Source organism: Neomonachus schauinslandi, chromosome 12 (genome assembly GCF_002201575.2).
Source record: "Neomonachus schauinslandi chromosome 12, ASM220157v2, whole genome shotgun sequence".
Taxonomy (NCBI): domain Eukaryota; kingdom Metazoa; phylum Chordata; class Mammalia; order Carnivora; family Phocidae; genus Neomonachus; species Neomonachus schauinslandi.
This window is the reverse complement of record NC_058414.1, coordinates 83,255,138-83,268,394: the sequence shown is the minus strand read 5'-3', so window position 1 is coordinate 83,268,394 and position 13,257 is coordinate 83,255,138. Positions and strand designations below refer to the sequence as shown.

General features: G+C 47.0%; 1 protein-coding gene across 1 annotated transcript; it reads right to left on the bottom strand.

Moving 5' to 3' along the window:
* Positions 1–5,711: 5,711 nt before the first annotated feature.
* SMKR1 (small lysine rich protein 1) lies at positions 5,712–12,970 on the bottom strand. The gene is made up of 2 exons (XM_044920153.1): positions 12,950–12,970; positions 5,712–6,200 (listed from the first exon to the last, which is right to left on the bottom strand). The coding sequence occupies exons 1-2, from the start codon at positions 12,950–12,952 to the stop codon at positions 6,003–6,005; spliced, it is 201 nt and encodes a 66-aa protein (XP_044776088.1). The 5' UTR covers positions 12,953–12,970; the 3' UTR covers positions 5,712–6,002.
* Between the last annotated feature and the right edge of the window lie 287 nt (positions 12,971–13,257).

Here is a 13,257-nt window from a genome sequence, read left to right as displayed (position 1 = left end):
TCTTTACACAGGAAATCAGGAAGCATAGTCTCAATACAAATAGTGTAATTGCTGGATTATGAGTTTCATTGTGATAAATTTAAACATTAATAAAAATAAAATATTTAAGAACAATCATCTTATTTGAATGGTTTCTCTAGAAGTTGGAGAAGAAGATGTGATAGAGCTAAGAAGAGTTTTAAGACTTAAAACTCTGCTTTAGGGGCGCGTGGGCGGCTCGGTTGGTTGAGCATCAGACTCTTGGTTTCAGCTCAGGTCATGGTCTCAGGATTCTGGGATCGAGCCCCGCATCGGACTCCACACTCATCGTGGAGTCTGCCTGAGATTCTCTCTCTCCCTCTGCCCCTCCCCCACTTGTGCTCGCGCTCTCTCTCTCTCAAATAAATAAATATTAAAACAAAACAAAACAAAACTTCTGCTTTGCTCAGGTATCCTAACCCCTTGGTCACCTCTACAGGTGGCTCAATAAACAGAACACAAGAGCACAGCTGCAGCATCCTGAGGATGCATTTCTTCTTGAAGCTGCCTCTCTGGACCACTCATTTCTCAGCCTTTTTGTTGTATTCCTTTTTTTGTTTTCTGCGTCGTTTTTATTACAGAAGCAATGTGTGCTTCAGATAGTTATTAGCGCTATCCTGCAAATATTTGTGGTTCCCCTGTGGGGCACGTGGGGCATTGCATTTCCCCCCTCTCTTAAAGTGGGCTGTGGCCACGTGGCTTGTTTTGGCCAATAAAATGAGAAGTGATCTGTCACTTCTGGGTGGGAACCTTAAGAATCCGTGTGCAGTTCACATTTTCTTTCTTTCTTTCTCTCTGCCTGGCAGCCTACGACACCCCAAATGCTGGCTGCTCTGTAAGCCCGGGTCCCTGGAGGCAGGCCCCCGGCCCACCCTCAATGGACATGGAGCCCGAGGGAGAAAGAAACCTTTGGGTCAGCCCTCCAGGAACTAAAGCTTTAATAAGAAATAAACCTTTGTTGTTTTAAGCCACTGAGATTTGGGGGTTGTTACTGTAGCATAAATAGCTTGTTAGAAAAATCCTTCAACAAATATTTATATGCCCGAGTGCTGGTTATGATGTCACAGGGCCCAAGGAAGCCATCAACAAGCCGACCAGCCCTGCTAGCAGAGAACTGCATTCTAGCAGGGAAGATAACCATTAATCAATCAGCCATTTAATTGTAAAAGTATGGAGACATGGGACACCTGGGTGGCTCAGTGGGTTAAGCGTCGGCCTTCAGCTCAGGTCATGATCCCAGGGTCCTGGGATCGAGCCCTGCATCGGGCTCCCTGCTTGGCGAGGAACCTGCTTCTCCCTCTCCTTCTGCCTGCCGCTGCCCCTGCTTGTGCTCTCTGTCAAGTGGATAAATAAAATCTAAAAAAAAAAAAAAGTATGGAGACATACAGAGCCCCGCAGAGCACATAGGGCACATGACCGGCTTTGGCCCAGGATCCGGGAGACCTCTCTTGGAAGATACGAAGCTGGGACCTAAAGGGTGGCCGGGAGTCAGTCAGGGGAAAGGGAGACTCGTGTCCCACACAGAGGGAACAATATGAGCAAAATGTCTGAGGCAGAAGGGAGCCAGAGTGGCTGGAATGCCGAGAAGAGGGCGCAGACGTGCTGGGAAGCGGGCAGGAGGCAATGCCCCGAACCACTCAGCGCTTGTGGACCTTGGTGGGAAGTCTGGTCTTATCCCAAGAGCAATGGGTCACCATGGGAATGTTTAAGGCAGGAGGGTCACATGATCATACCATATTTTTAGAGGGCAACAGCCAATATAGGATTATCAAGGTAAGAAAGGTCAAGTGACGCCCAAGTTGGCTTTGACCGGCAAGACATGATGCAGCCCCCAAAACCAACAGCAGGTGGCGCTGCGTGCATGGCTGCCAGCCACCGGGAGCGCGTGGCCACTGCGGTGCCCCTGCTTTAAGCTGGGGCATCTCCGGGCTCTCACAGAAACTCAGGGACACACGCCGCATCCTCCCACCACCAGGGGGAGATAAGGAACACACTGCAGGGCCGGGGACAGACCTGGATTCTGACAGGAGGTTTGCGTTTGTGCACCAGTAGCCGAAGCCCCTCGGTCCTCCCTTCCACGTTTACGCTCATCCCCTATTTTATAGAGAAGCCGGACGCAGGAGGACCCCTCATCCAACAGATCATGATCCCTGTTCCCATTCTCTCACCCTCCCGGACATCTCTGCTGCATGTGGCCCCACAGACCCCCCCTTTTCTCCAGGCTTCCTCACCCTCCTCCTCCATCTCTGACAGCCCCTCCTCTTCCTTCTGTCCCATGAAAGGAGACTGTCCCCATGGCTCCTGACTCAGCGCAACTTTCTTATTTCTACAACTGACCAGCCCTTGGTTCCAACCATGAGCTTGCATTGAATACATCTAAACCTACACTCCTGGCCAACCTGTCTCTCTGAGCCCTAGTCCCAAATTCCCTGGTGCCTGCAGGACCGCTCCCTGGAATTCCCACGACCACCGCGTGTCTCCCAGGGAGAAGGTCGGCTTCACCTCCCTCGTGGTTTACAGACAGGTGCCCACACCCAGTGCAGTCGCCAAGGCCGAGGAGGGGGGAGCGGGAAGGAGAGAAGTGGTCCAGGGCACGGCCGTGTCCTCCCTCTGGGCTCCGCACAGCTCTCCTCCGCCTCCTGAGTTCTGCTTACTGTAGGTTTCCGCTTTTCCGCAACTTCAGCTTGTGGGGGACCCCTGGGGCTCCAGCTGTAGCCTGTGGTCTTTTTCTGTGCTTCCTCCAAGCGTCAGCTTCCTACGTGCCTCGTTCTCCGGGGCTTTACAGGACAGACGGAGACTCTGATGGACCCACCTGGTCTTACAATAGACCAGGCTCGTCGTAACAGCCAGTGGATGAGTTTTCAGGGGTCAGGAGCCTCCCGCTGGTCCAACCAGCTGTGCCTGAGGGATGGGACTGGTATTACTAGTCAGGTATTACTAAACATGAACACCAGGATAATTCTTCATGGGATTGGGCGGGGGGGGGCGGTTAGCGTGGTTGACAGGAGTGCTGTCTTTTCCCCTAGCTGTAATTCATCCCCTTATAGACAAGATCCTGGAAAAGAATTTGCTTATGCTTTTTTCTTCACTTCCTCACCTTTCTGTCACACATCTTTCCTCTCTCCCTTTTTTTTTAAACACTACTTTTGTTTTTTTTTTAAATCTCAAGCCTATAGAAAGGTTGAAAGAAAGTACAGTGAACACACAGACCCTTTACCTAGACCAGCGTTCTCAACCTTGGCACCGTAACATTTGGGGCTGGAGAATTCGTTGTTGTGGGAGCCTGTCCAGTGCATTGTGGGATGTTCAGCAGCATTCCTGACCTCTACCCACTAGATGCTGGTGGCATCCCCTCAACTGAGACAACCAAAAATATCTCAGACATCCCCAAATGTCCCTCGGGAGGCAGAATAGCCCCCAGTTGAGAACCACTGACCTAGATTCAGGAACTAACATTTTGTCATATTTGCACAAACTGTGTATACACATGTATCCATATGTAAACATACATATATGGATGTATATATTTCCTATATACATGTAATCATAGTAAGCAAATGTGGCAAAATGTTAAAGTATATATTTTATACACACATATATGCACACTTTTTTCCTGAAGCATTTCAAAGTGAGTTGCATACATCGTTACCCTTCCACCTAAATAATTTAGCTCCTGAGGACAAGAACGTTCTGGCATATAACCACGATAAGATTATCATGGCCAAGAAATTTACATCAATACAGTATTATTTTAAGCCTATATTCATTTTTTCCTCACTTTCCCAATAATGTTCTTTGTGGACTTCTGGTCTGCAGTGTCTCTGCCATGATAACACAGCAGACACACCAGCGAAGGGGAAACAGAGACTAACTGCCCCCCATCATGACGGGACCTGCGCGTCAGCCTCCTCCGCTCGGTGTAAACCGTGCCCCATCAGATCCCATTAGTACTTCCTCGATTCCAGTGCTTACTAGCCTTTCTGCTCATCGTTTAACCATCTCAAGAGAAGAAAGCATTTCCACTTCCAGATGATCTTCTTAGCCTTTAAATGTCTGCCGCCTGGCACGTCTCTGGAGCTCCCTAGATGATGTCATCCGTGCTGGGGACAAGATCAGAAAAAGCCTCTGCAAATGCCACCTCCCCAGCGTTCCAATAAGCATTACTGCTCAGATACAAGCTCCGAACCGAGCGAGGCAGAGGAGGGCGTGAGACACCCTACAAGTTGAAAGACTCAACAAGCATCTCAGCCCCTGGTTAGGCCGCATTAACTAGAGCCCAGCTCCTCCCCGGGTGCGGTCCAGCAAATTCCCGACCCCCACCCTTGTGCGCTTTGACACGTCCTCCGGGTGCTGCTTGCTCAGATTCGGGAAGGACTGAACTGGAGTTAGTGTCTCCACAAACAGAAACCACTTGGGTCCGTCTCGGCAGTGTCTAGCAGAGTGGGAAGGTGCTCCCTTTCCAAAGCCCGTCCACAGAGAACCCACAGGGCCCCCCTTCAGCTTAAGAGCAGCACCAACCTTCACCCGAGCGAGCGAGGGCTCCTCTGGCCACTAGTCAGGGTCTCACACGGCGTCTGCGCAGGTGGGACAGCCATAGAGGAATGTCACTGCCAGCAAGCTCACGTGCGGCGCGAGCACCCCACTTCTCTAGTACAAGGATTCGTGTGATTGCCTTTTTTCCTCTGGTATTTATGAAATCCAGAGTCCTAGGTTGCAGCCTTTCTTAGCAGACTTCGTGAATCTCTGAGAGCCTCACCAGGCAACCTGCGGCATCGTTACAAGCAATTCAGACAAACGAGATCATCCCCGGACGGGTGCTGCCTTAGAGGCGTCAGCTTCGGGCCCAAAGCTGTGACTGGAGAGCCCAGTGCAGGTTGTCGGCACTGGGAGCGTGGTGCGACATGCCGGGAAGACAGAGCAGGAGCAGGGACGGGATGCTAAGTGATTCAGAGATGGTGTTTATACTTCAAATGCCTTTCCTTCCAAGTTTCACATTTGGGGCTTTTAGGCCTTTTGGACTGAAGAGAAAGAACTGCAGTTTTATCTCTTACGTGGATCATGGAATAGCAGCAGAATGCCCATGGCAAGTTTCTAGCACCTGTTCCATAACTCAGGGTCAGCCACGTTTAGAAGGGAGCCCGCAGAAGGTGGAAGGAAGATGTAAGTGTGGAGGAAAAGCGTGGGGAAGAGTCCAGTGAAATGGAAAGAAGGGAGAGATGTGTGCTGATTTGCTCCCTTTCCCGGCACCGGGACACGGTCCCTTGTCAGCTCCTTTGAGTCATTTGCTTATATGCCCTAGCAAGGTCAGAGTGATGATCTCAGTCTCCACCGGCATCCCTGGCTAATTAAAATCAGCCAAGAGTCAGACCGCTGAGAAGAAAAAATTATAGAAACAAAGTGTTCATTATTTTTCCCGAAAAAGATGAAAAAAGGAAACAGTGCCCAAGAGAAGGCTGTTCATAAGCAAATCCTGTGCTTTTTGTCATGTCTTTTTTTTTTTTTTTTTTTTTTAAGTAGGCTCCATGCCCAGCGTGGAGCCTGATGCAGGGGCTTGAACTCACCACCCTGGGATCAAGACCTGAGCCAAAATGGAGAGTCTGCCACTTAACCAGCAGAGCTACCCGGGTGCCCCACGCATGCCTTTTCTATGTAACAAACCCGTTTAGGCAAAAGAAAATCATTCATGCAGGCTAGAACTGCCTTTTGAGAACAAAGTTTATTCTGACCCAGAATTATAATAATTTTTAAAGTCCTATCAATTCCACCACGCTTGGTAGGAATTACTCGGACTTCTTCCCCCCTTGACCTCTTCTAACTATAGCTGAATTTAGCTGGCAAGTAAAATGCATTTCTTTATCCTTAACTACCATAGAAAAGCACACTTAGCTTGCATCTCAAATTGTCTTCAGTAAAGTCTATTTTGCTTGCAGTAGTTGTGTTATCCTGATTCCTCTTCCCCAAGTTCTGCTCTCTGTGAAATGCTATTAAGTCTTGTTTTTCCCTTTCTTTGCTTTGGGAGCACCTGGCCAGCGGAAGCCCCGCAGCTGCAGGCAGTCGGCCACGTTGTGGGCAATGTAGTAGAGGTTCAGCATGGCAGCAGGGCTGAGAATGTCCACTTCCGGTTTCTTCTGTTTCTTCCCGCGAGACTTGCCTTGGCCTTTTCCTCGTTTCCCTTTACCTGGCTTTCAAAGACAAGTATATACAGGGCATAAATTAGTTTTTATAACCCTGAAATAATTTTCAACATTTCCTTTTGAACATAAGAAAAATAACTCCTGAAAACCAAAAAACTGTAACAGTAACAAAAATTTTTGCATGGAGTGAGAGGAGAAGTCGTGTGCAGTCTAATTCAACAAATGTGTATGAAGGACCCAGATTAAAAGAGACCCAACCAGGGGCGCCTGGGTGGCTCAGTCGTTAAGTGTCTGCCTTCCACTCAGGTCGTGATCCCAGGGTCCTGGGATTGAGCCCCGCATCGGGCTCCCTGCTCGGTGGGAAGCCTGCTTCTCCCTCTCCAGCTCCCCCTGCTTATGCTCCCTCTCTCGCTGTGTCTCTCTCTGTCAAATAAATAAATAAAATCTTTAAAAAAAAAACCAAACAAATGAAAAAGAGAGACCCAACCTAATCTAACGATGGGGTGGACCTTGTCTGCATTGATTTGAACAAACTGTAAAAAGACATTTTTAGGCAACCAGGGACATTTGGTAATATCAAGGAATTATTAATCCTGTTAGGTGTGATAACAGCATGGGGTCATGGAAGGAAACGTTTACACGTTTCAGAGATGCACACTAAAATCTGAAAGAAGACCTCAGATTTGCTTTAAAATACTGCAGCTCCCCTACTTCCCCCCAAAAGACACATGAAGCAAATGTGGCAAAATCCTGACAATTTCGGAGTTTGAGAAATGGGTATATGGGGATTCATTTTACTATTCTATTTTTGTGTATGTATAGAAACTTTCATAATAAAAACTTAATTAAAAACATTACGTAATTGGATGCCAACACATATTTTGGCATTTGTTCCGCTGTAGTCACCCTCCCATTTAGCAGTCAGGAGGGTTGAGACAAATATAAGGCACTTAGCATAGTGTCTGACATGAAGGAAACAGTAAGTGGTTGTCCCCATCACTTTATCACCACTAATCCTCCAAGCTGAGTTTTGAGGGAGAGAGGCATTATTCCCGTCTTCAGCATGGAAAAGTGGAGGCTCAGCACGGTTACTGTGCAAACCAGCACCTACCAGCTCAGCACTTGTGCTCCGGCCATGACCTTGCTGCCGGGCCAGTGCCTTCTGGGAAAAGGAACGGTCACCAGCCTAACGTGGGAACAAACTGTCTGACGTTTCGCTAGAGCCACACAAAGCTGAGCTGACTTCTCTCTGTCCAGGACCCCCCCGTAAAGTAACAGATGGAGGTGTATTATTTAGAAAGTGTCTCTTCTAGGCAAGGGAAAGGAGAGGACTGTGTAAGTTATCAAGAACCTCTGCAAGGGCTAAATATTTGTATAAAATAGATGCCATGTTGATAGCATCTCACTTTATAAATGTCCCAGGCTAAACAAAGAGAAACATACTCAATGTATTAAAAACACTAAAATACATTTTTATTAAGTGAAATGGAATACACTCCTAGATACAAAACTCAGGAATGAAGATGAGAAGTATCTTGCAACACAGTGGCCTGGCTTTCATGTGGAAATCCAAATTAAAAAAAAACCCAACAATATGAAAACCCATATGATAACTGTACCTCCTGATAAAAGATCCCCTTGGAGTGTAGGATCCATAAACTCTTAAAATTTGGGGGTCTTGGCTTTATTTATGATTTTATACTTTTTTGCATGTCAGCCATAGGACATACCTGGAATAACTGCCCCCAAAAAGTGTTTTCATCTCTAAAATAGTTTGCTTATAACTAAAACTCACACAAAGGTTTGATATTTTTATTCCAAGTTCTCATCTTTTTGTAGAAATTGGCAAACTGACCTAAAATTCATATGGAAATGCAAAGGACTCTGAAAAAGAGCAAAGTCGAAGGACGAATGCTACCTTATTTCAAGAATTATTATACAGCTACAGTATCCAGACAGTATGGTATTGGTGTCAAGATAGACAAATGGATCAATGGAACAGAATAAAGAGTGCAAAAATAGGTCCACACATAGACGAACAACTGCTTTCCAACAAAAGTGCAAAAGCAATTCAATAGAGCACGGATAACTGACGACGGATAGAAGCAGAAAAATGTTCTTTAGCCCAGAAGGCTGACCTATAGCCTGCATAGTTCCGATAAGGATCAAATACACACTGGTTGCTACATCCTTAAAGGGTCTCATGACTGCCTGTAAATCTCACCGATAGTTAATACTGAGCTGAATGATAAGCGCCAGAGAAATCTTGCGCAAGTAGTTTTACGAGTAGAAATTCAAAGAAAACATTTCTGATCTAATACTCCCCTCACATCACCTCCCCCTTGAGCACTAAGCATATAACCACCAGCTTTGTACAACAGATGTCTTTCTGCCCAGGGGTCCTTTCCCTGTGCTACTTAAATAAACTTACTAAGTTGCACCTAAAACGTCTCAAGAATTCTTTCTTGACCATCGTGCTCAACAATCCAGCAACAATAATTTCCTCAAAAAATGGGGCTGGAACAATGCATATCCATTTGCAAAAAGATGAAGCTCAATCCATGCTTGTACCATATGCAAAAATTAACTCAAAATGGCTCATATACCTAAATATAAAACCGAAAAGTATAAAAGTCCTAGAAGAAAATACAGGAGAAAACCTTTATGACCTTAGGTTAGACAAAGATTTCTTGGATCTGACATCAAAGCACAATCCATAAAAGGACAAGTTGATAAATTCACCATCAAAATTAAAAACTTGTGCTCTTCAAAAGATATCGCTAAGAAAATGAAAAGCAGACTGGGAGAAAATATTTGCAAATCATATATCTGATAAAGCCCTTATATCCAGAATGGATAAAGGACTCTGAAAACACAGTAAAAACACCAGAAAACAAAAAAACAACAAAACGTGGTCAAAAGATTTGAACAGATACTTTCCCAAAGAAGATATACATATGGCCAATGCGCACAAGAAAAGATACTCAACATTAGGGAAATCCAATTAAAACCACAATGAGATACCAGCGCACATTCATTAGAATGGCTCAGGTTACAAACACTGACCCGACCAAGTGTTGGTGAAGATGTGGGGGATCTGGCACTCTCTCACACTGCCGGTGGGAATCCAAAATGAAAGAGCCACTCTGGAAAACAGTTTGGCAGTTTCTTTAAAAGGTTAAGAACATACCTCCCATATGATCCAGCCATTCCACTGCTAGGTATTTACCAAGAGAAATGAATGTGTATATCTGTTCTAAGACTTATACATGCAATGTTTGTAGTAACTTTGTGCTAGCTAAAAACTGGAAAGAGCCCAAAAGTCCATCAGTGAGTGAACGGATAAACAAACTGTGGTATAACCATACACTGGAATACCACTCAGCAATAAAAAGGACTACTGATGCATGCTGCAACTACAACATGGGCAAATTTAAAAATAATTCTACAAGTGAGGGATGTCTGGCTGGCTCAGTCAGTGGAGCATGCGATTCTTGATCTCAGGGCTGTGGGTTCGAGCCCCACGTTGGGTGCAGAGATTACTTAAAAAAATAAAATCTTAAAAAAATAACAATTATACAAGACCAAAAACCCCATAAATACTGTATAATTCCACATATAAAAAATCCTATAAATTACAAACTAATCTATACAGACAGGGCAGATCAGCGGTTGCCCAGGATGGGAGGTGGAGGAGGGCGATACACAGAGAAGCAAGAAAAAAGGCCTGATTCCAGAGGAGCACAAAGGAGGCTTCTGGGGGTGATCAACATGTTTGTTACCTTGATTGCAGTGATGGCTTAATGGGAGCATACAGATGCCACACTTATCAAATTGTACATTAAAATATGCGCAATTTATTATACATCACTTATACCTCAATAAATCTGTTAAGACAATTTTGTGAGTGAAAACTTTCAGTTTCTCGGCCGGTTGGGTCTGTTCAACACAACTCCATGGCTCTTGGCTGTTTCCGGTCCCAGAACTCAGAGCTCCCGACTTGAGACTCTCCAGACTCCTTAATGAAGACGACTGGCTCCCGCCACACTGGCCTCCCTTCTAGTTCCCAAACCTGCTCCACCGCTCCCCGCTGCCGCCTCTTCCCGCAGACCTTCACAGGGGAAATCATTTGTTACTTCTCTTTGTGTGGGGCTCTGCTCAAATATCACCTCTTTAGAAAACTCTCTCAGATACTGTGTCTATATTCTATCTACAACTAGGGCGACCATATAATTTATTGTCCAAACCAAGACACTTCAACAAACATAAACTGGGGCTGTCCCAGGCAAGGAGGGAGGGTGTATGGATGGTTTCCCAACAACCCTCTCAGGCAGTCACTTTCTAGCTACTGACCCCAAGCATACCCCACTATTTAATTGTGCTATTCTGTTCATGTATTTATTGTTTCCTAGCCAGAATTTTGTCTGTGAGGTCACCACCGAATTCCTAGGGCCTAGACCAATGTCTGGCACATTTGTAGGTATGAAAGATATCTGCTGAGTGCATACATTGCAACTTAGATGCAATTCAGTCTCAGGACTTAGAAAGCAAACGTAGATATCTGCTTTTCTTTCTTTCTTTTTTTTTTTTTTAAAGATTTTATTTATTTATTTGAGAGAGAGAATGAGAGACAGAGAGCATGAGAGTCAGAGGGAGAAGCAGACTCCCTGCCGAGCAGGGAGCCCGACGCGGGACTCGATCCCGGGACTCCAGGATCACGACCTGAGCCGAAGGCAGTCGCTTAACCAACTGAGCCACCCAGGCGCCCGATATCTGCTTTTCTGAATGTTAAGATGCCTTCTTCATTCGTTCAACAAATATTTAACAAATATCTACTGAGCACCAGGACCTGCAGTTCTGGGCTCCTGTCTTCATGAGGCTTACAGTCCAGTGAGGGAGAAATTGCAAACACATTTACTCATTCTCCTGTGAGTGAGAGCCCAGGGTCCATTATAATGTCACAGGATGGACAGGGAGTGACCTAATCTGGGACAGGAAGGAAGAAGGGTTCCTGAAGAGCAGCAGCCTGTGGGCTGAGGGGCAGGGAATTCCCAGGCAAACAGCTTGTGCAAAGGCTCTGAGGCTGGAGGGAACAGGCCAAATTGAAGGGACCTCTCAGAAAAGGTCAGTGCGGCTGGCCCATAGGCAACCCCAGTGGGGGTGCAGAGGAGTTTAGGCTGGGAAGGTAGGCAGTGTGCAACTCTGGCCTGCAGGCCTTGGAAGCTAAGGTGTTTAACTTTTATCCAAGGGCCAGTGGGAATCCATTAACTTAAATGGCTTTATGAAACCGTTTTGCTTCAGTTCCCTAGGCTCTGAAAGAAAATGACAGTACCAACCATGCACAGTAACCAGGGGAATGACACAATTTAAATCAAGAGACATCTATTTAGTGCTTTTATATGCAATGAAGTAGAAGGAACACACAGATTCACCAAACACATTTCTATACTAGAGGCAAATAGGGGTGAGGAGTGAGGCTTTCCAAGGTGAAACAGGCGAAGCTCTTGTAAGTGAGGTATAAAGGGTCATGGGGGCTTTGGGAGCAATATGGCAGCAGGGGGTACTTCTGAGCTAGGCCCATGTTGAAGAAAAGTAGATCAATAGCTTGAGTTGGGGCAGGTGCAGGAGGCTTCAAGAAGAATGTGGGTCTAGTGTGGGATGTGTTTTTTGTTTCATTTTGTTTAAAGTAGAGAAGTTAATATGGCAAATAAAGCTCAAGAGGTTGAGGCCCCTTTACCTTGGGCTCTGAGCGGTACTTAGTTGAGCAGACTGGAAATTCCCAAGGTCCTGCGTAGGGGTTACAAGGTCACAGCCATTCTGGTGGAGGAGGAGGGCAAAAGAGATGGAGAGCCCCTGGACAGAGGTAGTGGACTACGGCCAGAGTCAGGCAGGTGGTAAGGAGGGCAGGACCTGACCGAAGGCAGCGAGGGTGGGAAGCAGGTCGAAGGGACTGGATGAGGGCTGAGGAACAGTAGTGCTCATGAGTTCGAGGCCAGGAGAATGAACATGCCATTGCAAAGTGCTGAGAAGGAAGTGGTTAAAAGACCTGGATTTTGAACACAGTTGGGAAATGTTCTCTGGTGGAGAGATCCAGTGAGAAGTTGGAGTGGTTTGGTTTAAGATGGAGCTCTGTGAGACAACGACTTGGGGATGAGATGGAAGTTTAAGGATGTTGCAAGCCTTCCTGGGCATAAAATTCAAGAATTCCCTGCACAAAAGATTTCCTCCAAAGCCCTTCCTCCAACTAGGACTTGAAGAGAGAATCACTTGTTAGAGCCTGCAGTCCGGGTCGCACGGGCGCTGGCTTTCTGCCTCTTAATCCGTAGGGGAGAATCCTGCACAGGACCCAGGACAGCGGCAGCAGGGGGTAAGTGCCTGGGCCACTCCCTGCTGACACGTGCCCGCACTCTGGAGTTGCACACCATGATACCCGCCTCTCTTTATTTCCCACATATATGGTTATGAAAGTGGCTCAACAGAACCAAGGAACGAAAACTAACCAACTCGCAAAAAGAGGGCTCAGCCTCATCCTGCTTCGCTGTTCCCTTTGGCGCGCGCAGACCACTTGGGCAACCCGTCTCCCCGTCATCTTTACGCTCCAAGTGTTCAGATCACTACGCTGGACACCCCCCCCCCCCCAACGACAGGAGATGGACGTGCCCATCTCGCGGCGTGGGTAACAAATCTTGGTAAAGCGTGCCTCGACGAGGCAGACTGGTATTAAACTAATTTAGCGAAAGCTATATACATGTTTTTATATATACACATTTCTTATACTTAAATAAGACGTGTATTACCATGGTAATTCCTCAGTTGAGCAGGCAGGTGAGTGTGGCATGGATTCCCAATCCTGAAATAAAGAGAGAGAGCCCAGTTCTCCGCATCGCCTGAGGGCGGCGCCCCCGCGCCCATCCCTGCCGCCTACCCGGCTGCCTCCGCACTCGCCGGCGAACCGTCGCAGGCCCGGGACCTCGCCACGCTTCTCAGGAGCCCGAGACGCTCAGGGCAGCCCGGCGGGGTTAGGGGGCAGCCAGCCACCCAGCCGCCGCCACGCGGAGCCTGGGCACCCACCGCACGGAGGCCGCGGGCCGCGTGACCCACGGCG